The following is a 20,109-nucleotide window of genomic DNA, read 5'->3' as shown; positions in this document are numbered from 1 at the left end:
TGCCATGCCTTCATGGATAAATGGTCCCTTTTCCGCACAATGCATGTGTGTAATCCCAGCCTAGTACACATATGCTACTTGTTCTGCAGGGTATTTGAACACCTGACTAACAATTGTGGGCATTGTATCTGTGGGAACTCCACCCTATTCCTTCCATGACAGACAACATCTTGGTGGCTAGCCCAGCACCTGAACATTCCTATCAGTCCTGGGATGTGCGTGACAGTGTGTGTTCTCTTTGGCTCTCTTAGTTTGTTAGGCAGTGACATGACTATACAGTCTTGTGGCATGATCTCAGTGTGTGTATTGTGCTGCATCTGCCAGGGGTGGGTATGCATGTGTCATTTGTCCTCACACCCACATGTGATGTGTCATGCAGTGGGGGTAAGACCTCCTTCCTCCTGGGAGTGGGACACTGCTCTCAGTGATGTGTTGTTATGGCACTATCATCATTGTCCTAAGTTAGGGATACGTACATTCACCCATGGAGCTGTGGTCATCTGATAATGATGTACACCCCCCCATGTCTCTGTCCACTGCTGGGAGTCCTCGGCACCCACCCCTCATATGTCTGGGCACTGCTGGGGGTCCTCTGCACCCACCCCTCATATGTCTGGGCACTGCTGGGAGTGATAGGCACCCACCCCTCATATGTCTGGGCACTGCTGGGAGTCCTCTGCACCCACCCCTCATATGTCTGGGCACTGCTGGGAGTTCTCTGCACCCACCCCTCATATGTCTGGGCACTGCTGGGAGTGATAGGCACCCACCCCTCATATGTCTGAGCACTGCTGGGAGTGATAGGCACCCACCCCTCATATGTCTGGGCACTGCTGGGAGTCCTTTGCACCCACCCCTCATATGTCTGGGCACTGCTGGGAGTGATAGGCACCCACCCCTCATATGTCTGGGCACTGCTGGGGGTCCTCTGCACCCACCCCTCATATGTCTGGGCACTGCTGGGAGTGATAGGCACCCACCCCTCATATGTCTGGGCACTGTTGGGAGTCCTCTGCACCCACCCCTCATATGTCTGGGCACTGCTGGGAGTGATAGGCACCCACCCCTCATATGTCTGGGCACTGCTGGGAGTCCTCTGCACCCACCCCTCATATGTCTGGGCACTGCTGGGAGTGATAGGCACCCACCCCTCATATGTCTGGGCACTGCTGGGAGTGATAGGCACCCACCCCTCATATGTCTGGGCACTGCTGGGGGTCCTCTGCACCCACCCACCCACCCACCTGCGCCCTTGCTGTGGTACACTGCTGTCCTGGGCATACACCACCCCCAATTTACAGCTGATTTGCTGCACCAAGCCGTACACCTACATCCGTGGCGTGTGTACACCTTGTATCCATCATGTATTGGGGCTGTAGGGGTACGCGTGTACGGACCGTACCCACGCTCTGGGGGCGTAGGTACGGTCCGTACACGCATACACCTACATCACCACTGCAATGGTGGTACGCGTGGTACGGCCCGTACCCATGCTCTGGGGACATGGGTACGGGCCGTACCACCATAGTGGCGGTGACGTTGATGTACGCGTGGTACGGCCCATACCCACGCTCTGGGGAGCGTGGGTACGGGCTGTACCACCATTGTAGTGGTGATGTAGGGGTACGCGTGTACGGACCGTACCCACGCTCTGGGGGCGTGGGTACGGGCCGTACACGCGTACCCCTACATCACCACTGCAATGGTGGTACGGCCCGTACCCACACTCTGGAGAGCGTGGGTACGGGCCATACTACCATTGTGGCGGTGACGTAGGGGTACGCGTGGTACGGCCCGTACCCATGCTCTGGGGGCGTGGGTACAGGCGGTACCACCATTGTAGTGGTGATGTAGGGGTACGCGTGTATGGCCCAAACCCACGCTCTGGGGGCGTGGGTACGGTCCCGTACACACGTACCCCTACATCACCACTACAATGGTGGTACGGGCCGTACCACCATAGTGGCGGTGACGTAGGTGTACGCGTGGTACGGCCCGTACCCATGCTCTGGGGGCGTGGGTACGGGCTGTACCACCATAGTGGCGGTGACGTAGGGGTACGCGTGTACGGCCCGTACCCACGCTCTGGGGGCGTGGGTACGGTCCGTACACGCATACCCCTACATCACCACTACAATGGTGGTACGGCCCGTACCCACACTCTGGGGGCGTGGGTACGTCCCGTGCCACCATTGTGGTGGTGACGGGTACACGTCCCCATCCACTTCCGTTGTGGCGGGACGTGGGATTGGTGGACACGCCCCCCTAAGTGACCAGACCATGGAGGTAATTAATGTGCAGGATGTATTAGTATTTTGTGGGGTGTGGGTTATGTTTCCTGCCCCTTGCACACCCCCCCACCCCCCTTGGCCCCTGGGGGTTGTTCTGACCTTCTGCGGCATCTGCGTCGGTTTCTGAACACGTGGTTGTAGGCTATGAGGGCCGGGATGACGCGTAGGTTGGGGTCCATCGTTGTCCGTCGCGTACCGGTGCTCCTTGTTCGCGTCGTCCTCAATTTCCCGGCAGTTTTTGGCTCCCGTAAAAAATGCTGCGTGCGGAGTGACGTCGGCACGAATCGTACTTGCTGGTCCGTAGAACGCTGCCTGACTCCGTCCGGGCGTCGCGTATGCGCCGTCCAGAATCAGATTTGTATGTATTTTTTTGCCGGTCGGTGGTTTTTACGACTCGTACGGAAATGATATTTCTGTGCGAATCGTACTTGCGAGTTTGTAAGGTGTGTTTCCCGGGTACGAGTCGGACGGAGAAAACGCTCCTTACGACCATTTGTACCCGGGTTTTACAGGATCGGAATCGGCACCTTAGTGTTAACGCCATACCATCGGTAAGAGGCAGGCATTCGGAAAGTGTTGTTATAGGGATAAAAATGTCTCTCGACATTAATATAACCCAGTTGCACATTCCGTCTCAGGACATGGTTGGTGTGAAAATTAGTACATGGGACAAAAAGGAAATATATGTAATCAACATGTGCAATAGACCAAGCCCAACTATGAAGGAATCTTTGGTAATAGAGCAGCGTGACCATTTTTTAAACTCAATTGAGCCGAGGGCAATGGTAATTGTAGGAGGTGATCTAAATTGAAAATTTAAGCCAGTGGTGGGCTTTGAAAACCTCTTTGAAGAAGATATATCAAATAATATTCCCGCTTTAGAAAGCAGTCCGATTGTGCCCTGCAATGTAGCAGTTGCCCAAATTATGAAACTTACATCAGGGCATGGACTTAGAGCCTGTCATGGCCGCCTACCCTCAGATAGCCCAAACGCTTCTACATTTTGCAGGGGTAATTGTCAGAGCAGTATAGATTATATATTGGTATCTATCGAGTTCTGGCATAAAGTACACAACCTAATAGTTGATGCCAGACCTGACAGTGATCACCGACCCCTACATTTGTCACTAGTAGCCCACTTTTTTTCACCAACCTGCTTGAGCAGTGGTGAAAATAATACCATCTCGGATGAAATCCTTGTGAGTAATAACCGCCAAGCTCTAAAATGGCCATACAAAGTAGGAAATGACCAATCTATGACGCAAATTTACAATACTTTTGCAGGTGTCATTTCCCCATATATAGACTTACCAGCAGCTGAGTTTCCAATATTGGTCGCACATTACGCTCTGTTAAATGCACTAGCACCCATGGTGAGCAGAATCCCTAAAGAGCGTAGTGGGAGAAGGAATGATACAAGTGTTGAAGCTAATCCCTGGTACAATAAGGAGTGCCGTGAGGCAAAAACTGAGCTCATACTGGCAATAAAAGATAACAATATAACGGTCATAAGGGAGAAAATAGTTAAATATAAGAGACTTCTTGCCCACACAAAGAAAACCTGGGATGACAATATTTGGACGGATTTAATTAGTGCAGCTAAATCCAAAGACCAAGGAGGCTTTTGGCAATTAATAACAAAAGGTAATAAGGCAGGAAGAGACACTAAGGGGCATATCTACAAGGTGGCGATAGAAAGTTATCGCCGCTTTTGCGGCGGTTTTTGGCCGAAAAGCGGCGATAATTTTATCGCCTAATTAGCAAGGTCACGCTAACGTGTGAAACCTTGCATTAGCACACGAAATCTTAACGCCCAGCTTTGCATCTCTAATGAGATGCAAAGTGGGTGTTCCTGACCTAACATGACAGGAGAAATGTCGCTAAGCGACATTTCTCCTATCATCAAGCCCCACGCTATGAAGCATAGCGGCTAGAAAAGTAGCGATGACCCCTGTTATCGCTACTTTCCTTACGTCTGCTTCAGGACTGACTTAGCCATGATATCCTATGGAAGGTGGATATCATGGCTAAGTTTGTGAGGCCCTATCAACAAACTAACGCCACATTTCGTGAGATTATCGCTGGGTTTCCAGCGATAATCTCACGTTAGGCAGTTAGCGCTAGGATTTTTATCGCTTTTGAGATAAGCGTTGCTAATAGCATGCTATCTCAGCGATATAAATCCACGTTAGCCGGCGATAATTATCCTAGCGCTAAGTGCGCTTAGTGATAATTATCGCCGGTTGTTGCTGATATGCCCCTAAGGACCTTTTTCTTGATGCTAACACCTGGGTCAGCCACTTTTCCTGCCTTTATGCGGTAGTTACAACTGACACAACACCATTGAAGATTTTGTAATTAATCCTAATACAAACTATCTATACTTTAGTCTGGAAGAAACGTTGACGGCAATCGATGCAGTAAAGCCAGGGAAAGCTCCCGGCCCTGATAAGATACCGGGAGATTTGCTGACGCATGATAGCAGTGTTTGGGGCCCATATATAAATTGTTTATGTAATACAATATCCTCGGGTGCACCAATCCCTGAATCTAGGAAAGGGGCTGAAATCACTACGATTTTCAAGAAAGGTAATCGCTATGACCCTACAAATTATCAACCAATTAGTTTAATTGATATTTTACCAAAAACATTTGCTAGGCACATTTGAACTAAACTGAATAATCGGCTTGAAGAGAACAGCGTGCTCTCAAAATTTCAGGTGGGATTTAGAGTTAAAACCAGCACAATCGATTAGGTTTTTAGATTCATATGCTTGTGCTGGAAATACATAACTTTAAAAAAGGACCATTTGTACAATGCTTTTGTAGACTTAAAGGCCGCATTTGACCTTAGACCTCGAAATTAACGTTAGAAATTGCTAAAATGTCAAGGGGTGCCAGATGAATTACTCGTGGAAATAATAAGATTACACAAGGATAATTATGCAAAAGTAAAATGGGGCCCGAGGGGTGAACTCACCAAGGCAATTCCAGTAAAAAGAGGTGTACGACAGGGGTGTGTACTGGCGCCCACCCTATTCTCATTGTATGTCAATGACATTCCAGAGTATTTGCTTGGGTGTGTACATGATTCGCCTAAGCTAGGGGGGAGTCCGGTACCAGCTCTCCTATTTGCAGATGACACCATATTAATATCACAAACCCCCAAAAGACTACAATGCTTAATGGACTCCTTTTGTACATATTGTAACATGAAGGGCCTTGAAATAAATTCCAGCAAAACTAAATACATGGCAATAAATCCACATAGATCTTTTAAAAAGAATGTAATGATTAAAAACCAAAAGTTAGAGTATGTGCAACATTTTAATTACCTAGGTATAACCCTGGATACAAAATTGTCTTGGAAACCACAATTGGAGAAAAGTACGATTATTTTACTCCAAAATTCACTGCCGATATTAAAGAGACACTGGAGTAGTATCTCCAAAGCAGTGTCCCCCGCTTTGGAGATATAAGCATAGAGCACAATCTGCCTCCCATTATGGGGCTGAAATATGGGGGCCTTTTTGTAAAAAAACTTTGAGTTAGGAGAAAATAAATATTTTAGAAAATGACTATGCCTACCAGTATGAACACCTTTAATCCATATTGTTATGGACCTAAAGGTCAAACGTTTAGATCACCATGCCATATTAAGACCTTTACTATTCTGGGTGCGACTCTGGTCTACAATAGAACTTGCCCACTATAAAAAGGGCCTAGAGGATATCTTAAGTATTGACCAGAGCAGGAGCATCCCGTAGCTAAGCATGTTTCTTCCTGGTTTGGAAAATTAGGACTAATACATTATTGGGAAAAACAGACTCAGTTGACATTATTCTCCAGGAAAATGCTAAAATCTATTTTATGGGCTTATATTCAAAATAGTGTGCTACATAATTCGGCCACTTGTATATTGACAACTAAGTTCCTTCTTATGAAACATATAGCAAATTTTGAGCGTTTTCTGGATGAAGTGCGCCCACAGTTAGCAAAATCATTATACATGAAATTTAGATCTAGTGTGTTGCAAATTAATGTGAACACTTCGAAATGGGCTAGAAATCAGGAGGAAAATAACAATGAGTGCTGTGTATTATGTCAAACTGAGACTAAGGAAAATGACTTACATGTATTATTCTTTTGTTCCGCATATGGCAAACCCAGTTAAAAATGGATTAAACCCATTTGTAGAAACATGAGTACTAGGTCTTGCCTGGAGGCGGAAAGAATATTGAAAACAGATACATCTCAAAAAATTGTTTTTAGTGTCAGCAGATACTTATTTAATGTGAGTTTCATAAGAGCTAAAGCTGAGTTGAAGTTTTAATGACTTAGGAATATGTGTACTCAAGACTAGGGTTTAACTAAGCTATGCACACACACTTTATAATCACATGGTGTTACAAGGTAAGCCTTGTGGTTTTACTATTGCACTAAAAAGTACTCTTACCTTTTGAAAGACCAATGATAAGGAATTGCACTGTAAGGATCATATGATGGATGCCCAAGTTACTGCCATGTAAGGGATATTTGACTCAAGCATTTTACTTAAATGATTTTACAAAATAAGTAATGCCTAGCTTTTAATGTATTTAGCATATTATATATTTTAATTTTCATATTGAGGTTTGGTCATTTACATTACCTATTTTATTTATGCCGCCTCTCCTTGATCAAGTGCCACCATTTGAAGGCTCAGGTGTATTAATCCCACTTAATCAATTTGAATATGAATATTCTACACATCTGTATGTGATTGTTTATGATGTATCTTTTATGATTTTAATTGGAACCGAAATAAAGAATTTTGAAGCCTTGACTTATAATACATCTGGGTATTCGTCTGACCCTGCACCCTTGTGGATAATAAAACAGGGGTGTGAATTTCTCTCTCCTACTTGGATCGATCTTCTCAACATGACTCTGACTCAAGCTAAGGTTCCTGCTTCTTGGATTGCCTCATTACTAAACTGAAATCTTTAGACATGCCCAAGTCTGAGAATCTTTGTCCAATTGTACTTCTTACAGCTTTAACTAAACTGCTGAAAAAACATATCACTTCTGAAGTATCTTTCCACTCAGAACTCAACCACCTTCTCCATGGCTCCCAATTTAGCTTCTGCTCCCGTCTTGGCACTCTGTTGGCTCTGTTGGGGTCACTGACACCCTCAGAGCAATTTTGGAAACTGGAGGGAACGCTGTGCTGATTCTCCTGATCCAAGCGCAGTATTTGTCACATTCTGTTCTTCTCAGCAGATTTGTAGACAATGACACAAGTTGCCTAGCCCTACCTTTACTTCAGATCGTGCCTTCCTGTTTACTTCCAAATCCTTTCTTCCCCGGTTCGCCAAATGCCATTTAGTATCCCCCAGGGCTCTTCCTTAAGCCTCACACTCACATTTATGTCTGCCCTTTAGCAGGCATAGTAGAGGCATTTGGTTTCTCTCTGTTTTCTTACGCCAATGACACCCACATCATCTTTACTTTGTACTCCCTCGAGGCAATTGCTGAACCGAGTTGAGGCCCTGCCTTTAGGCCGTGGCTAAATGGATGAAAGAAAATTGCTTACAAGCAATGGCAATAAAATGGACCGCTTGGTGGTGGGAAATCAACCGCAGCTCTGGGAACCGGTAGGATGAACTGAGGAACTAGGACCTGTTCCTATTCATAAGCAGGTGGTAAAGACTTGGGCTTCTGTCTGGACAGCAAACATAGGATGGACTGTTAAATTAAATACTGTGTCCTCTGATTGCTTTGGGCTCCTTAAATGTTCCTCCCTGACTATGCTAAAAAAACTGTCTTGCACGCTTTGATTACTTCGAGCTTGGATTTTGGAAATGCTTTGAATCTAGTTGACTCAAAGTCTCTTTTGAATAGACTGCAGACTCTTATGTCATGTTTCTCGGCATGTCTCATTCTCAATCCATCTGCATGAGCTTCATTGGCTGACTACCGAGAAACAGGTCAAGTTTAAAGCACTGTTCTTTATGCACAGGGCTATGACTCATAATGCCCTTGAATATTTACACTGCTTGGTAACCCCTTATGTTCCTAACCCTCTCCTACGTTCAAGTAGCTTGGAGCTTGCTGTCATCTTCTGCTGAAATTGGTGAGGCAGCGGGGACATTCCTTTAAATACTTAGGGCTTCATTTATGAGGCCCCTTGCGCTGCCGGAACGTCACTTTTTGTGCCGTCCATGGCGCAGGAATCTGCTCCATATTTATGAAGCAGCACTGAGCCACTTTTTTTGACTTAATGCTGCCTTGTAAATATCGGTCACTTTAACGCAATTTTCTGTGTTAAAGGAGCATGCAATGGGTGTTGCTGAGGGTGTTCCCAGCAACAACCATGTTTTTTTGACACTGCCCCAGATTTATGAGAAATCGTAACTCTGAAGCAGCGCCAAAAACGTCTGCCACCCAAGGGGAGGCGTATGGGAGGCAAAACATATTTATTTATGTTGCTGCATTCTCCAGCACCCACAGAAAGAGGAAAAAGCCTCTTGTAATTGTTTTTGCGCAGGAAGGTTCCCTTTTCTGCACAAAAATAATCATCCCCCGCGACGCAGGCACCCTTGCTCCATGGTGCAAAGGGGCCTGCATTGGCGCACGGCAGCCCATTGTGCGACGGCACAGGGGAAAAGGAGAGGAATGTGCTGTTTCTAATAGATACGGCGCATTCCTGCCCTTTTCTTTTGATGTAGGGCAGCGCAGCAGAAAGGCTTGTTGCCTATGGCAAAAAACCCATAAATGAGGCCCTCAGGACCCAAATTATGGAATGCACTTCCTCTCGGGGTAAGAACCGCTACCTCTTTAGAACTCTTTTGAAGAAGGTAAAGACCTGAGGGCATATTTACAAGGGCCATATCTCCGATTTTTTGGCTTTTAAAGCCAAAAAAGCAGAGATAAAAATATTGCCCTATTTACAAGAGGGTGCTAACATGCATTAGCGCATGTTAGCACCCTTTTTCCCACCGCCTCTTTTTGCATCTCTAATGAGAGCGTCACTGGGCGTACCCCAGATGGACAACCTTGTAAATATCGCTGATGTTCACATCGCGATATTTACAAGGCTGCCCAGCATTTTAGCACGCGTTAGTTTTTGGAGAAAACCGCGGTTTTCTCCAAAAACTAACGTCTGCTAAAATGCAGACTTACCTATCCCCAACATTAGGGTGAATTATGCTGATACGACCCTGTGGGTCGTATCAGCAAGGTTATCACCGTTTTGCAGGGAACATCGCTGGAAAACCAGCGATGTTCCCTGAAAAAGGGCGATAACCTCGCTATCTCTGGAATTTTTATCGCCCAGGAGTAACGCGTTGTTAATAACGTGCTACCAGGGCGATAAATTCCAGAGATAGCCTGCGATAACATATTTATTGCACAGCATGGCCAGTGATAATTATCGCTGGCAGTTGTTAAAATGCCCCAAGGTTATTCTAGATTTTGACAGTATCTCTGGTCTGTTTGCACTACACTGGGAAGCCCAGCTTGGACAGCCATGCACTTTATTAATGCAATTCAATTCATTCATATTCTGGCTGACTACTATTGTGCATCATGATGGATAAGGAACTTTTCTCATTGTTGAGCAGCCTGTACTATGTGTGTGCTGCGACCTAATAAATATCAATCTACATTTTAAGAAATTTCTATTCTCAATTCCCCTACTCCACACTTCATAACGTGAAGAATCTGTGACTCATTTAACTCAATTTACCTATCTCGAGGTAGTGGGTGTCTCTGGGAATACTGGGCTCGATTCCCAAAAGTAATCTGAGACAAAATCCTACCTTTACGACTTTCGGTATTCACAAAGTGCACTTAGGAGTAGTAGAGTTAAGAATCTTAACTTTACTACTCCTAAATGACTTTTGTGAATATCGAAAGTTGTAAAGTTAGGATTTTGTCTCAGATTACTTTTGTGAATCAACCCTATGGGGCATATCAACAAGGGCTTTATCTCTGCTTTTTTGGCTTTAAAAGCCAAAAAAGGAGAGATAAAACTAGCGCCCTATCAACAACAGGGTGCTAACATGCAAATTTGCATGTTAGCACCCTTTAACTCTACGCTTCCCCTTGCATCTCTAATGAGATGCAAAGGGGGCGTTCCAGAGTAACATAATAGGAGAAATGTCGCTAAGCGACATTTCTCCCATTATCAAGAATGTCGCTAACCCTGTTAGAGACAAAAAAAGCAGCACTAACCGCGGTTAGCGCTGCTTTTTTACGTCTGGTATTTTTCAGACTTATCCATGATATCCTATGGAAGAAGGATATCATGGCTAAGTTTGCCTGTCCCTATCAACAAGGTAACGTGAGATTATCGCTGGGTTTCCAGCGATAATCACACGTTAGCCTGTTAGCGTGAGGATTTTTATCGCTATTGAGATAAGCGTTGCTAATAGCACGCTATCTCAGCGATAAAAATTCACGCTAGCCGGCGATAATTATCCTAGCGCTAAGTGCGCTTAGAGATAATTATCGCCAGTTGTTGTTGATATGCCCCTATGTTCCCAAATGGCTCCAACAAGCACGGAGTCACACAGGATTCAGTCCTCCCGCTACACCATGTAGTATGACACCAGAATTGGGCGATTTTGCAGGATTCAGACAGCATAGAGCAATCTTAAAGTGTGACCGTCACGTTGGGCAATCACTCCATGCTCCCCTCACTCCAAAATCTGATTTTCAATCATTTCTGTGTGGATACATACAACAATTTCTCATGCTCAGCATTCTATGGCATTCGTACCATGGCTAGATTGCTTTATCAAAATCTTCTAAATCAAAGAAAAAAATATCTAGTGCTGGAAAACTAAATCATTTTGCCAGTTCATTAGAATTTTGTAGAAGTTAATACAAAACTATGTGTTGTAGTCAGCATTGGACTCGCCTGGACAAGTGGATAAGATGGTATTTCACACTGTGGAATTTTCTAGGCAAACGCTTAAACGTGCGCTACAACTCATGACATAATTTAGACCATCACTCTTTAATAACATATAACAAGGGTGTTTAAATCACTTTGGAATGCTGGTGGCTGGAGAAATATAAAAACCCAATGTTAGGCATTTATAGTGCTTGAAGCATGAAGTATGTAGAAAATGAGTGTATTTAGAGGTATTTTATCAAATTCAAGCATGTCCTAGCTAACACCTTTATTTAATTGCACCCGTTGCTTCCATGGTTTTCTATATTGGTCTTGAAACAAATGGCTTCCAAGCATTTTACTGCCATAAGGTTAATCTTGCTGGGCTGTTCTTGTTGTTAAACTATTTGACTCCAGCTTCAAACCCCGGAGCTGCAGCTCTCCACTTCCTTCTGGCAGATCCAGTAGTAACTGTTGATGCATCGTGAGGATATTATGGATCCGCTGATCACCGTTCCACACTGGTCTCCATCAGCAGAGCCTGTGAACCTGTAAAATTAAGGACATTAATGTGAGGTAATGGCTGTCATTAATAAGGCAGATGTTTAGTAGAAAACACTGTGCTGACAGACATTTCATGTAAAACATTCTTTAGTGAAAATGTCCTAAAAAAAGGCTGTTACCTGGGCATTTCACAGGATAAGTGAGCACGGAAATGTGTTGCCTTAAACTGGGTTTATGCTCCAAATTGATCAATTTTAACTCCACATGTGATTTTCTTCCGTGTGGCTGAATTAGTTACATTTTGAACTCCACTAAATGGAAGATAAAGCTATCCCCCTTTCATCGCAACAAATCAGCGCACAACTCCTGCAAATAATCTGCAAATAAATGTGCAAATACATTGAGGGGTTTCAACACGGACAAGCCAATTAAAAAACTTGCAAAACTGGTATGTAAAAACTGAAACAGAAGTGATATTTTTGCATAGCTTTGTCAGCTTATTTACAATTGCATTTAAATACATACAAAATCGAAGATTACGTCTTGTTTGTGCTCAAACGCTTCAGTGGCATCTCTAGAAGGGATGTTTATGGGGGCCATGAAAGAGGCTTGAGATAAAACTGGTGGAGCTACCTGGAATGGACAATTGTGAACATTGTGTGTACATGTGATTTATACGAAGATACCTCCTTGGGGTGGTGGGGTCAGTGAGTTGGATGCAGTGCCTGGCCACAAACCCTATGCAGGGCACAACGGTGACAACAAAACTACTGACATTCACCATTTATAGTTATCTGACGTAACTATGACTCGTGCCCTAAAGTAACTATAACTTGCTTCCTCGCCTTGCCCTGCTTGTAGCCTTGCACTACATCACTCATGACATATTCAATAACGGCATTGATAACATCCCTAATAACATCTGAAATGACATCATTGATGACACCACTGTATGGTGAGGGTGCAGGTCTTAGTTACTTTAGGGCATAGGTTACAGTTATTTGAGATAACTCTAAATTATATCTGTTTTTTTCAGTGATATATATATATATATGGCCGGCTTTAGCACTGGTGGCGCCCTGTGCGACAATGTTTGTTGGCGCCCCCCTACTGACCACATCCGCCATGGATTCTCTCACTACCAACACTTGACAGTGCCCCTCAAGTCTCCATAACCACTGTCTCTTAGATTCATTTAGTTGTATAGCACCACTCAAAGCAGTTTAAGGTATCAGAGCACTTTACATCAGGCACACTTTGCACAATCATATATATGTGTAAATCATTATATTGGAAATGTTAGACAAGACAGAGGTCTACAAGGTGTAGGAGTCACATTCATCCATACAGGCAGGCAGTATAGTTTAAGAGTTCTTGGACTGGAAAAGCATACATTCAGAATTTAAAATGTAATACTATTGTTAGGGGTTTTATTTAATAATAAGAAGTGATTTCTACCCAAATGAACCGTTTTTGCAATATTAGGACAAAGAAAGACTGGGCAAAAAATATAATAGCTTTAATATGTTCCTTGCAGTTTGCATACAGCTCTTTGATGGCAGCTAATAGCTCACTGCTGTATTATAAGGATTTTAACTGATAAACTGCAAGAAACAAAAGGATCTCTGATAAAAGCAGTAACCCATTGACCTATTTATATTTTATGCACTTTGTGATGTGAATGGGACACGTTCTTGGCAGCAGGCATATTAACCCTCTGCTCTATGATGGATCAAAATGTTCACTAGACGAAGCTCCGGTCCCTCTCCAGGAAGAACATTAATCACCGGAGTTGTCATTTTTATTGATGCCTGAAAATTGCTGGGACAATCTATGCGGCATCAGGTGCTTTTAAAATGGATGTATGACATTACAACGTGTGTCATTACAACGTGTGCAGTTACATCGCATGCGTTACAATGCATGCGATGTTACAACGCTATGCACAACGCTGACTTGCGCTAGATGGCGTGCCAACATTAGAAAAGTGTAATTTACTATTCCAACTCCAGTCCACTTAACAGTAGGGAAGGTGTTGGGATAGTAAACTACACTATTTGTAATGTTAGCACGCCATCTAGCGCAAGTCGATGTAAAGACTTGCGTTGTAATGGCATTGCGTTGTAACATCGCATGCGTTGTAACGCATGCGATGTAAAATCTGCGCGTGGTAAAAACCGCGTTGTAATGGCTGTTCCCCTTTTAAAATAGATGAACTTGGCACCCCCACCCCAAGTCAGCGCCCGGTGAGATTGCACTGATCGCACCGCCCTAGAGCCGGCCCTGTATATATATATGTATATGTATATATATATATATATATATATATATATATATATATATATATATTACCTACTGGCGGTCGCCAGTAGGTAGTTATAGTTAGGACCACGTTTCCATAGGAAAACCTCAACATTCTATTTTGAATAACTTTGGCGCCGGTCGACGAATCCTCGCGAATTTCTCAAAATAGGTGGGGCGCTACGCTCCGCTCCTACCCTGAAAGTCTCGGGGGGATCCGTCAAGCGGGGGCTGAGATAAAAGGGGGGTCCCAAAACGCGTTTTTCCCATGCATTTTTCCATAGGACCTTTAGAACGAGCTACAGCCCGAACGGCTGAACAGAATTACTCAAAATTTGGCAGAGAGGTAGTCCCTAGGTCAAGGAAGTGCCTTTTGTAGGTTTGGTGTAAATCTGTTCAGTAGATTCTGAGAAAATAGCCTTTAAATCAATATATATATATCTGAGCCCGCTTACGGTACGCTTACCGTACGCTTACGGTAAGCGTACAGTGGCGTGCGCGAGCGTGATTCTGATTGGCTCTTAGATCTTAGTAAACATTCAAATCGGCCGAAACCAGGAAGCGGCGGCCGCCATTTTGTGTATTTCACTCTGAAAAAAAAGAGTGAAAACAAGGAAAGGGGGCAATGAGGAGAGTTACAGACCCCCTAACATTTGTAAGGGGGTCAAAGAAGGACAGAAAAGTACAAAGAAAACATTTATTGATTTTAAAAAAAATCACGGGGTACGCGTACGGTAAGCTTACGGTAAGCGTACGGTAGGAAAAAAAAAAAAAAAAAATGAAAATCAGATTTAAGTGTTTAGATATTAGGGGGCTCTAAAAAGAGCCGTTGTGTTTATGAAATGATTTTTTAGTGGTACCTACAAGTAAGTACCGATGCAGAGTCTAAGGTTCAAGAGGAAGACTCTGTTCCCTTCATCATTGAAGTGCACACCATCTCCTCTATAAATGTCTTGCATGTCATAACGCAAGTTGTTGTGGTAAATGGCACCCATACCATAGTCACGGAGGAAAGCAGAAACAGATTTGTTGACGTGCTTTCTTGCTTTGTCATCGCACCGCGTGCCCACCGTGCGTGCACGGCACTAACTGCGTAAAGTGGGCGCGCGGTGCGCGAAGCGCACCGCGTGCTCACTGTGCGCGCACGGTGCGCGAAGCGCACCGTGCGCGCACGGAACGAACTGCGTTAAGTGGGCGCGCACGCCACGAATGGCGTAAAGTAACTTAGCATTTAAAAAACCGTACAAATTCACTGAAAAAACCATAGGTTTCACACACGTTATAGTTAGGAATGAGCATTTAAAAAACCTTGCAAATTCACTGAAAAAACCATAGGTTTCACACATGTTATAGTTAGCGGAAATTTTACTGATAAAAAAACAATGAAATTCCCCCGTTATAGTTAGTGCAGGCAACTATAACTCACGCGACCGCAATCTTCTGCTGATGACATATGTGTCTTTATGAAAAAAAAATATTTGTAATATATGTATAGCTAAAAATGTATGGAAGAAGACATGGGCAAATAAGTGTCTAAATACAGTATTAGCATCAGCAGAGGATTGCGGTCGCGTGAGTTATAGTTGCCTGCACTAACTATAACGGGGGAATTTCATTGGTTTTTTATCAGTAAAATTTCCGCTAACTATAACATGTGTGAAACCTATGGTTTTTTCAGTGAATATATATATATATATATTTCTTACTAGCCGTTGCCACTGTGTGGTTATAGTTAGGTCAGAGAATCCATCAAAAAGGCATTTTTGTTACATTATTAACTTTGGCACTGTTTTGAGAATCTGCACAAAACTTTATAAAACCAAAGTTAATCCACTTTGGCTTCTTCGTAGGACGTTTCAAAATAATCCATCAAACAGGGGCTAAATAAGGGTGGGTTTCATAAAAGTAAAAGTTCCTATGTTTATTCCCATAGGAAAGCAAGCCTTACAGTACAGATAAAAATGGAATTACACCAAATTTGACGAAAGTTAGAACATTACCAAGAAAGCGTGCTTTCTGTTATTTAGTGTAAATCCGTTCATCCTTTTTTGTGAACTTAGCATTCAAAAAGGTGCTTGGGCGGACACCAAGTGGATTACGCTGGTAAAAAGTAAGATACCTTGAAAAATGGTGTGCAGATAGACTCTGGTTGATCAATTCAAAGTGGATAGGTGATTCTGATTGGCTTATCATGACATGGAGAATATGTGGTGGTGGCCATTCCAGGCCTCAGGGTCTTGGTTCCCGAGTCCTGAAAAAAAATGCCATTGTGCAGGCCGTAGACCATGTGCAGAAGCGGTTGTCTTACTACAATGGGTTGGGCGCAGGTCCAACCTAAAGCCGCAAACAGCTGAATGCTGTGCCCGGGGGCTCTGGGGGGCCACATCGCCAAGATGCACAGCCAAAGGTCATGGACAGCAGGGGGTTGTCCCCTTGCTGTGGCATGAGCGCCCATGGAGAAATGGGCAGGGCCTGGCCAGAAGTCATAAGCAGGGCATGATTTTCTGTATTTTTCTGTTAGGTCTTATGTCACTTGAATACTTAACTTACCTAACTATAACATTACTTTGACCCTCAGGTCCCAAGTCGAAAAGGTAAACTTGGATTTAGTTTAAGTTTACTTCTTTTAGGTATTCACAAAGGTAAAGTTATGAGAAGTAACTTTACGGTAGCGGAGTCTATGCACTTAGGGTGGAGTCTCTGCCCCCTATAGGGGAGATGTCCACCTGAGGGTGGAGCCTCTGCCCCAAGTTTGGAGACTCCACTCTGATTGTGGGGTCATAGTTTGGTCCGTGGAGACCATTTGGGCTCGGGGGTGGGGCTACCCCATCTCCACTCAAAGTAATGTGTGGATGGGATCCTCGGGACTGCTACGTGCTAGGGGTGCAGGGGGGACGAACCCTCACACCTATTTATATATTTATTTTTGGCCCATTAGATGGAGCCCCTAGGGTCTCTTAAGGCTAGGGAGGGGGGTGCGGGCTCCCTCCCCTAAATAATTTAATATTATAAACAACAATGGGCGTTTATTTACTTTTTTTTAAATGAGTCACAATCCTGTCGGAGTCTCCTGAGTTTTGCTGGAGTCCCTCTGGATTTTGACTTATACTGTGGCCCCAGTGGCGGTCTCTCTGGGACCCTCTCACAGGGTTTAAGGGGCAGGGTATATCTACCCTTCCCACTTACATCTATTTATTCTCCATCTTTAGGACAGGGGACTAAGTCCTCGAGTCCGATAATGCCTGTATGCAACATTTTTCCTCATACTGCAGGCACCCAATCAGATCCTTGTTCCTGCAAGAGCCTTGGAAAATCGCCCAAGGGTAAATAAACCCCCAGGGCTAATCAGAAGACTTTGTTGTTTTTAAACTGGATTCGAGGGACTCCTGAGAGTCTCCTGAACCCAACCGTCTAGATATGCAAATATTTTGGGAGCTTAATTTTTCCAAAACTACGAAGCATATTTTCATCAAATCACAAAAAGCACCTTTTAGCTTTTGTGGTAGTAATTCATAAAAAATTCTTAGAAAAAATAAATGGAGGTCTTGTATTACAGACCCCCTTTTTTCCCCACCCTGCTTGCCCGATCACCCCGGAACTTTGCAGGAAGGAGCTAAGGTGGATGAACTTGACGCCTGACCTCTTTTCACACTTTTATGTTCATCTTTGGCCCATTGTACACATACTTTCTTGTTAGCTCCATGTTGAATAAGAGTTGACATTTTCTTTATGTATGTTTCAGCATTCTCAATTGCCCTTGCAATATTTATGGCTGATTCTAAGTCAGGCATAACCATTCTTGTATCTTCTTTTTGCCAGTCTTTTCATTTAACTGGTCCCAATTAATTTCATCTTTGAATTCCCGGTAGTTACATGTAATTGATAATTTCTTTGGAGCAGACACAAAATCATCAGTGGATTAACCATGTCTTTGAGACCTTTGTAAGAACGTATGTCTGTCCAACTCCACAATCTTGGCAGCGAGAATCTTTTGTCCAACGTTTTGATGACATAGGGATATCGTCCACAATTTCTACTGTCACCATTTCCCCAAATTGCCCCTCTTCATTCAACTATATTTTTACTACATGTACAAGTAGAATTTCAATATAGACCTGCCTTCAGGACCCAAACTACAGATTAACAATGCTTTTTTCATCTCTTTGGTAAACGTGTACCCATAAATAGCATCCAAGTATGCCTCAAAGGCATCTTTCACCCTAGCCAACTGTTAAAAAGGTATTACGAGCAGTAATGCCATCCATATTTGAAGGTGCTTATGCTGGTGAAAACATGATGTTCTACCTACATGCAGATAATAATTAAATATTGTTTATTTTTATAAAGGAAGCAAAATGTCAAAACAAGCATTTGCAATGCAATCGGTCTCGCCTTTGGGACCTTATATGTATTAGGCTATGCAGCACATTAGCCTGGGTGCTGAAACATCTCCTGTTCTTTAACATGGAGGGAAAGTAAGCACCAAATTGCATGACACGCCAGGTATGGGAACACATGGAGAGAAAAATTGCCTTTCAGCCGGAAGTGGTATAGTCCAAAGCTCTGTTTTTAATATAACATCAGAGCCTTCGGTGGTCATATCACTGAAAATACAAGATTTAAAAAAAATATTATTGTCTACGGGTGCTCGTGGAAGACAATTTCTAAGCACTGGAATCTAGAGAGTGGCAAAGTGATTCTGGTATTTTACTGACCTCTGCTGGTCGTTTTATATGAAGAAAGTTATATAGGGAGCTATTGGCATTGTAAATGACAATGCCAATAGGCATTGTTATTTGCAATGTCAATAGCTCAAACTCGCGTAAATGCGAGACCTAATGCATTGCAAATGCTTGGCCTCGACTATGTTTGGCAATGGCAGCTAATGGGTGCTGGGAATCCCCAAAAAGCATCAAATATGGCCTCATAACGAGAAGAGCAGGAACATGTCACCTTGTCTAGGGAACAAACAAATCCCTGCACTAGAAGAGCTCACAAGGGCAGATTGTATGTGATTTTTGCGGACAGCTGGTGCCTGCAAACCATGAGCCCATCTTGAAGACATAGGGCACAACCCTCTGGTTTTTCAGGTGCGTGGCTATCATTAGTGCAGACGGTGCAGCACCACAGAGACCTGGTGAGGGAGGGGGTGTCAGTGGTCCACTACACAACAATTGTTTCTCTCTTGTTCTACCCAAGAGAACAGCGAGGGGCCATTTTCGATTCTTGCGTTTGTGTCAGCTGCATCCTCGATTCCCACCCGCATTTTTAGGTCTTGCCTTCATCAGCGCATACACTAGTGCATGCTCACGCCCTTGCAAGAGAAATAGGGGCTTATTTATAAGCCCCTTGCGCTACCAGCACGTCACTTTTTCCCATATTAAAATGAATGCACAGGCAGTGCCAGGGGCTAAATAAATAAGCCCCAGTGTGTTTTACAAAGGGCTTGGAGCCGGCCGTTGAGTTTCATTCGAGGCCTTGTCACACTCATTTGCTGCCTTCTAATTTGGCAGCATGAGTCAGCTTCACTTCCTCTTCTCTCGGCAGGAGCATAGATCAAGTACTGATTGCTTCATCTGGATTACGGTCCTTCAGCTGTGATTGTGGTAGGTTTTTCTTTCTTCTTGATTCTTTTCCTTCTACTCCCTTTATTGTCTGTATTGGCACTTCCACCTACCAATTGTCCCTGTTGCCTCTTTTTGCCCGACCACTACCCTTCCATTGTCCTCCTTGCCTCTTCCCGCCCATATCCCACCTTCCCATGATCCGTGTTGCTTCTTACATCCTACACTCCATATCAAATGTCTTGTTTTGGTTTCCTGAACGTGTGGATTCTTTCCACCCACCCCCAACCTCCCCTTGTCTGGGTTGCCCCCCACCCAGCGGGATGCAATTAAATAGCGTGCAAATACCAAGGCTGCGCCGTCTTGAGTCCATCTGATGCCGCTTCAATCCACTACCAGGCACTCCCTGCGCCTTCATGTTACCCTTGCTAGTGCACTGAGGTGTGTCATAGTCGTCATGTCATGTGTCATTTACCTTTATACAGACATATACATTGTATGGGAAATATATAAATAAGTGCCTAATAATTACAGGCAAGCTCCATTGCAATAATTTATTTTTTGTGAT

General features: G+C 43.9%; 1 protein-coding gene across 1 annotated transcript in view; it reads right to left on the bottom strand.

Annotated features, from left to right (window-relative positions):
• Window positions 1-11,277: 11,277 nt before the first annotated feature.
• The window catches only part of LOC146812978 (killer cell lectin-like receptor subfamily B member 1B allele A), a 446,364-nt gene continuing 437,532 nt past the window's right edge, over window positions 11,278-20,109 (bottom strand). Inside the window, exon 6 of the mRNA XM_085620001.1 lies at window positions 11,278-11,721. Within this exon, the coding sequence (XP_085476127.1) occupies window positions 11,592-11,721 (130 nt within the window). The 3' untranslated portion in view covers window positions 11,278-11,591. The remainder of the gene's footprint in view (window positions 11,722-20,109) is intronic.

This window comes from Triturus cristatus, chromosome 7 (assembly GCF_964204655.1).
Source record: "Triturus cristatus chromosome 7, aTriCri1.1, whole genome shotgun sequence".
NCBI classification, from domain to species: domain Eukaryota; kingdom Metazoa; phylum Chordata; class Amphibia; order Caudata; family Salamandridae; genus Triturus; species Triturus cristatus.
The sequence above is the reverse complement of the archived record's forward strand: the minus strand, read 5'-3'. Positions and strand labels throughout refer to the sequence as shown.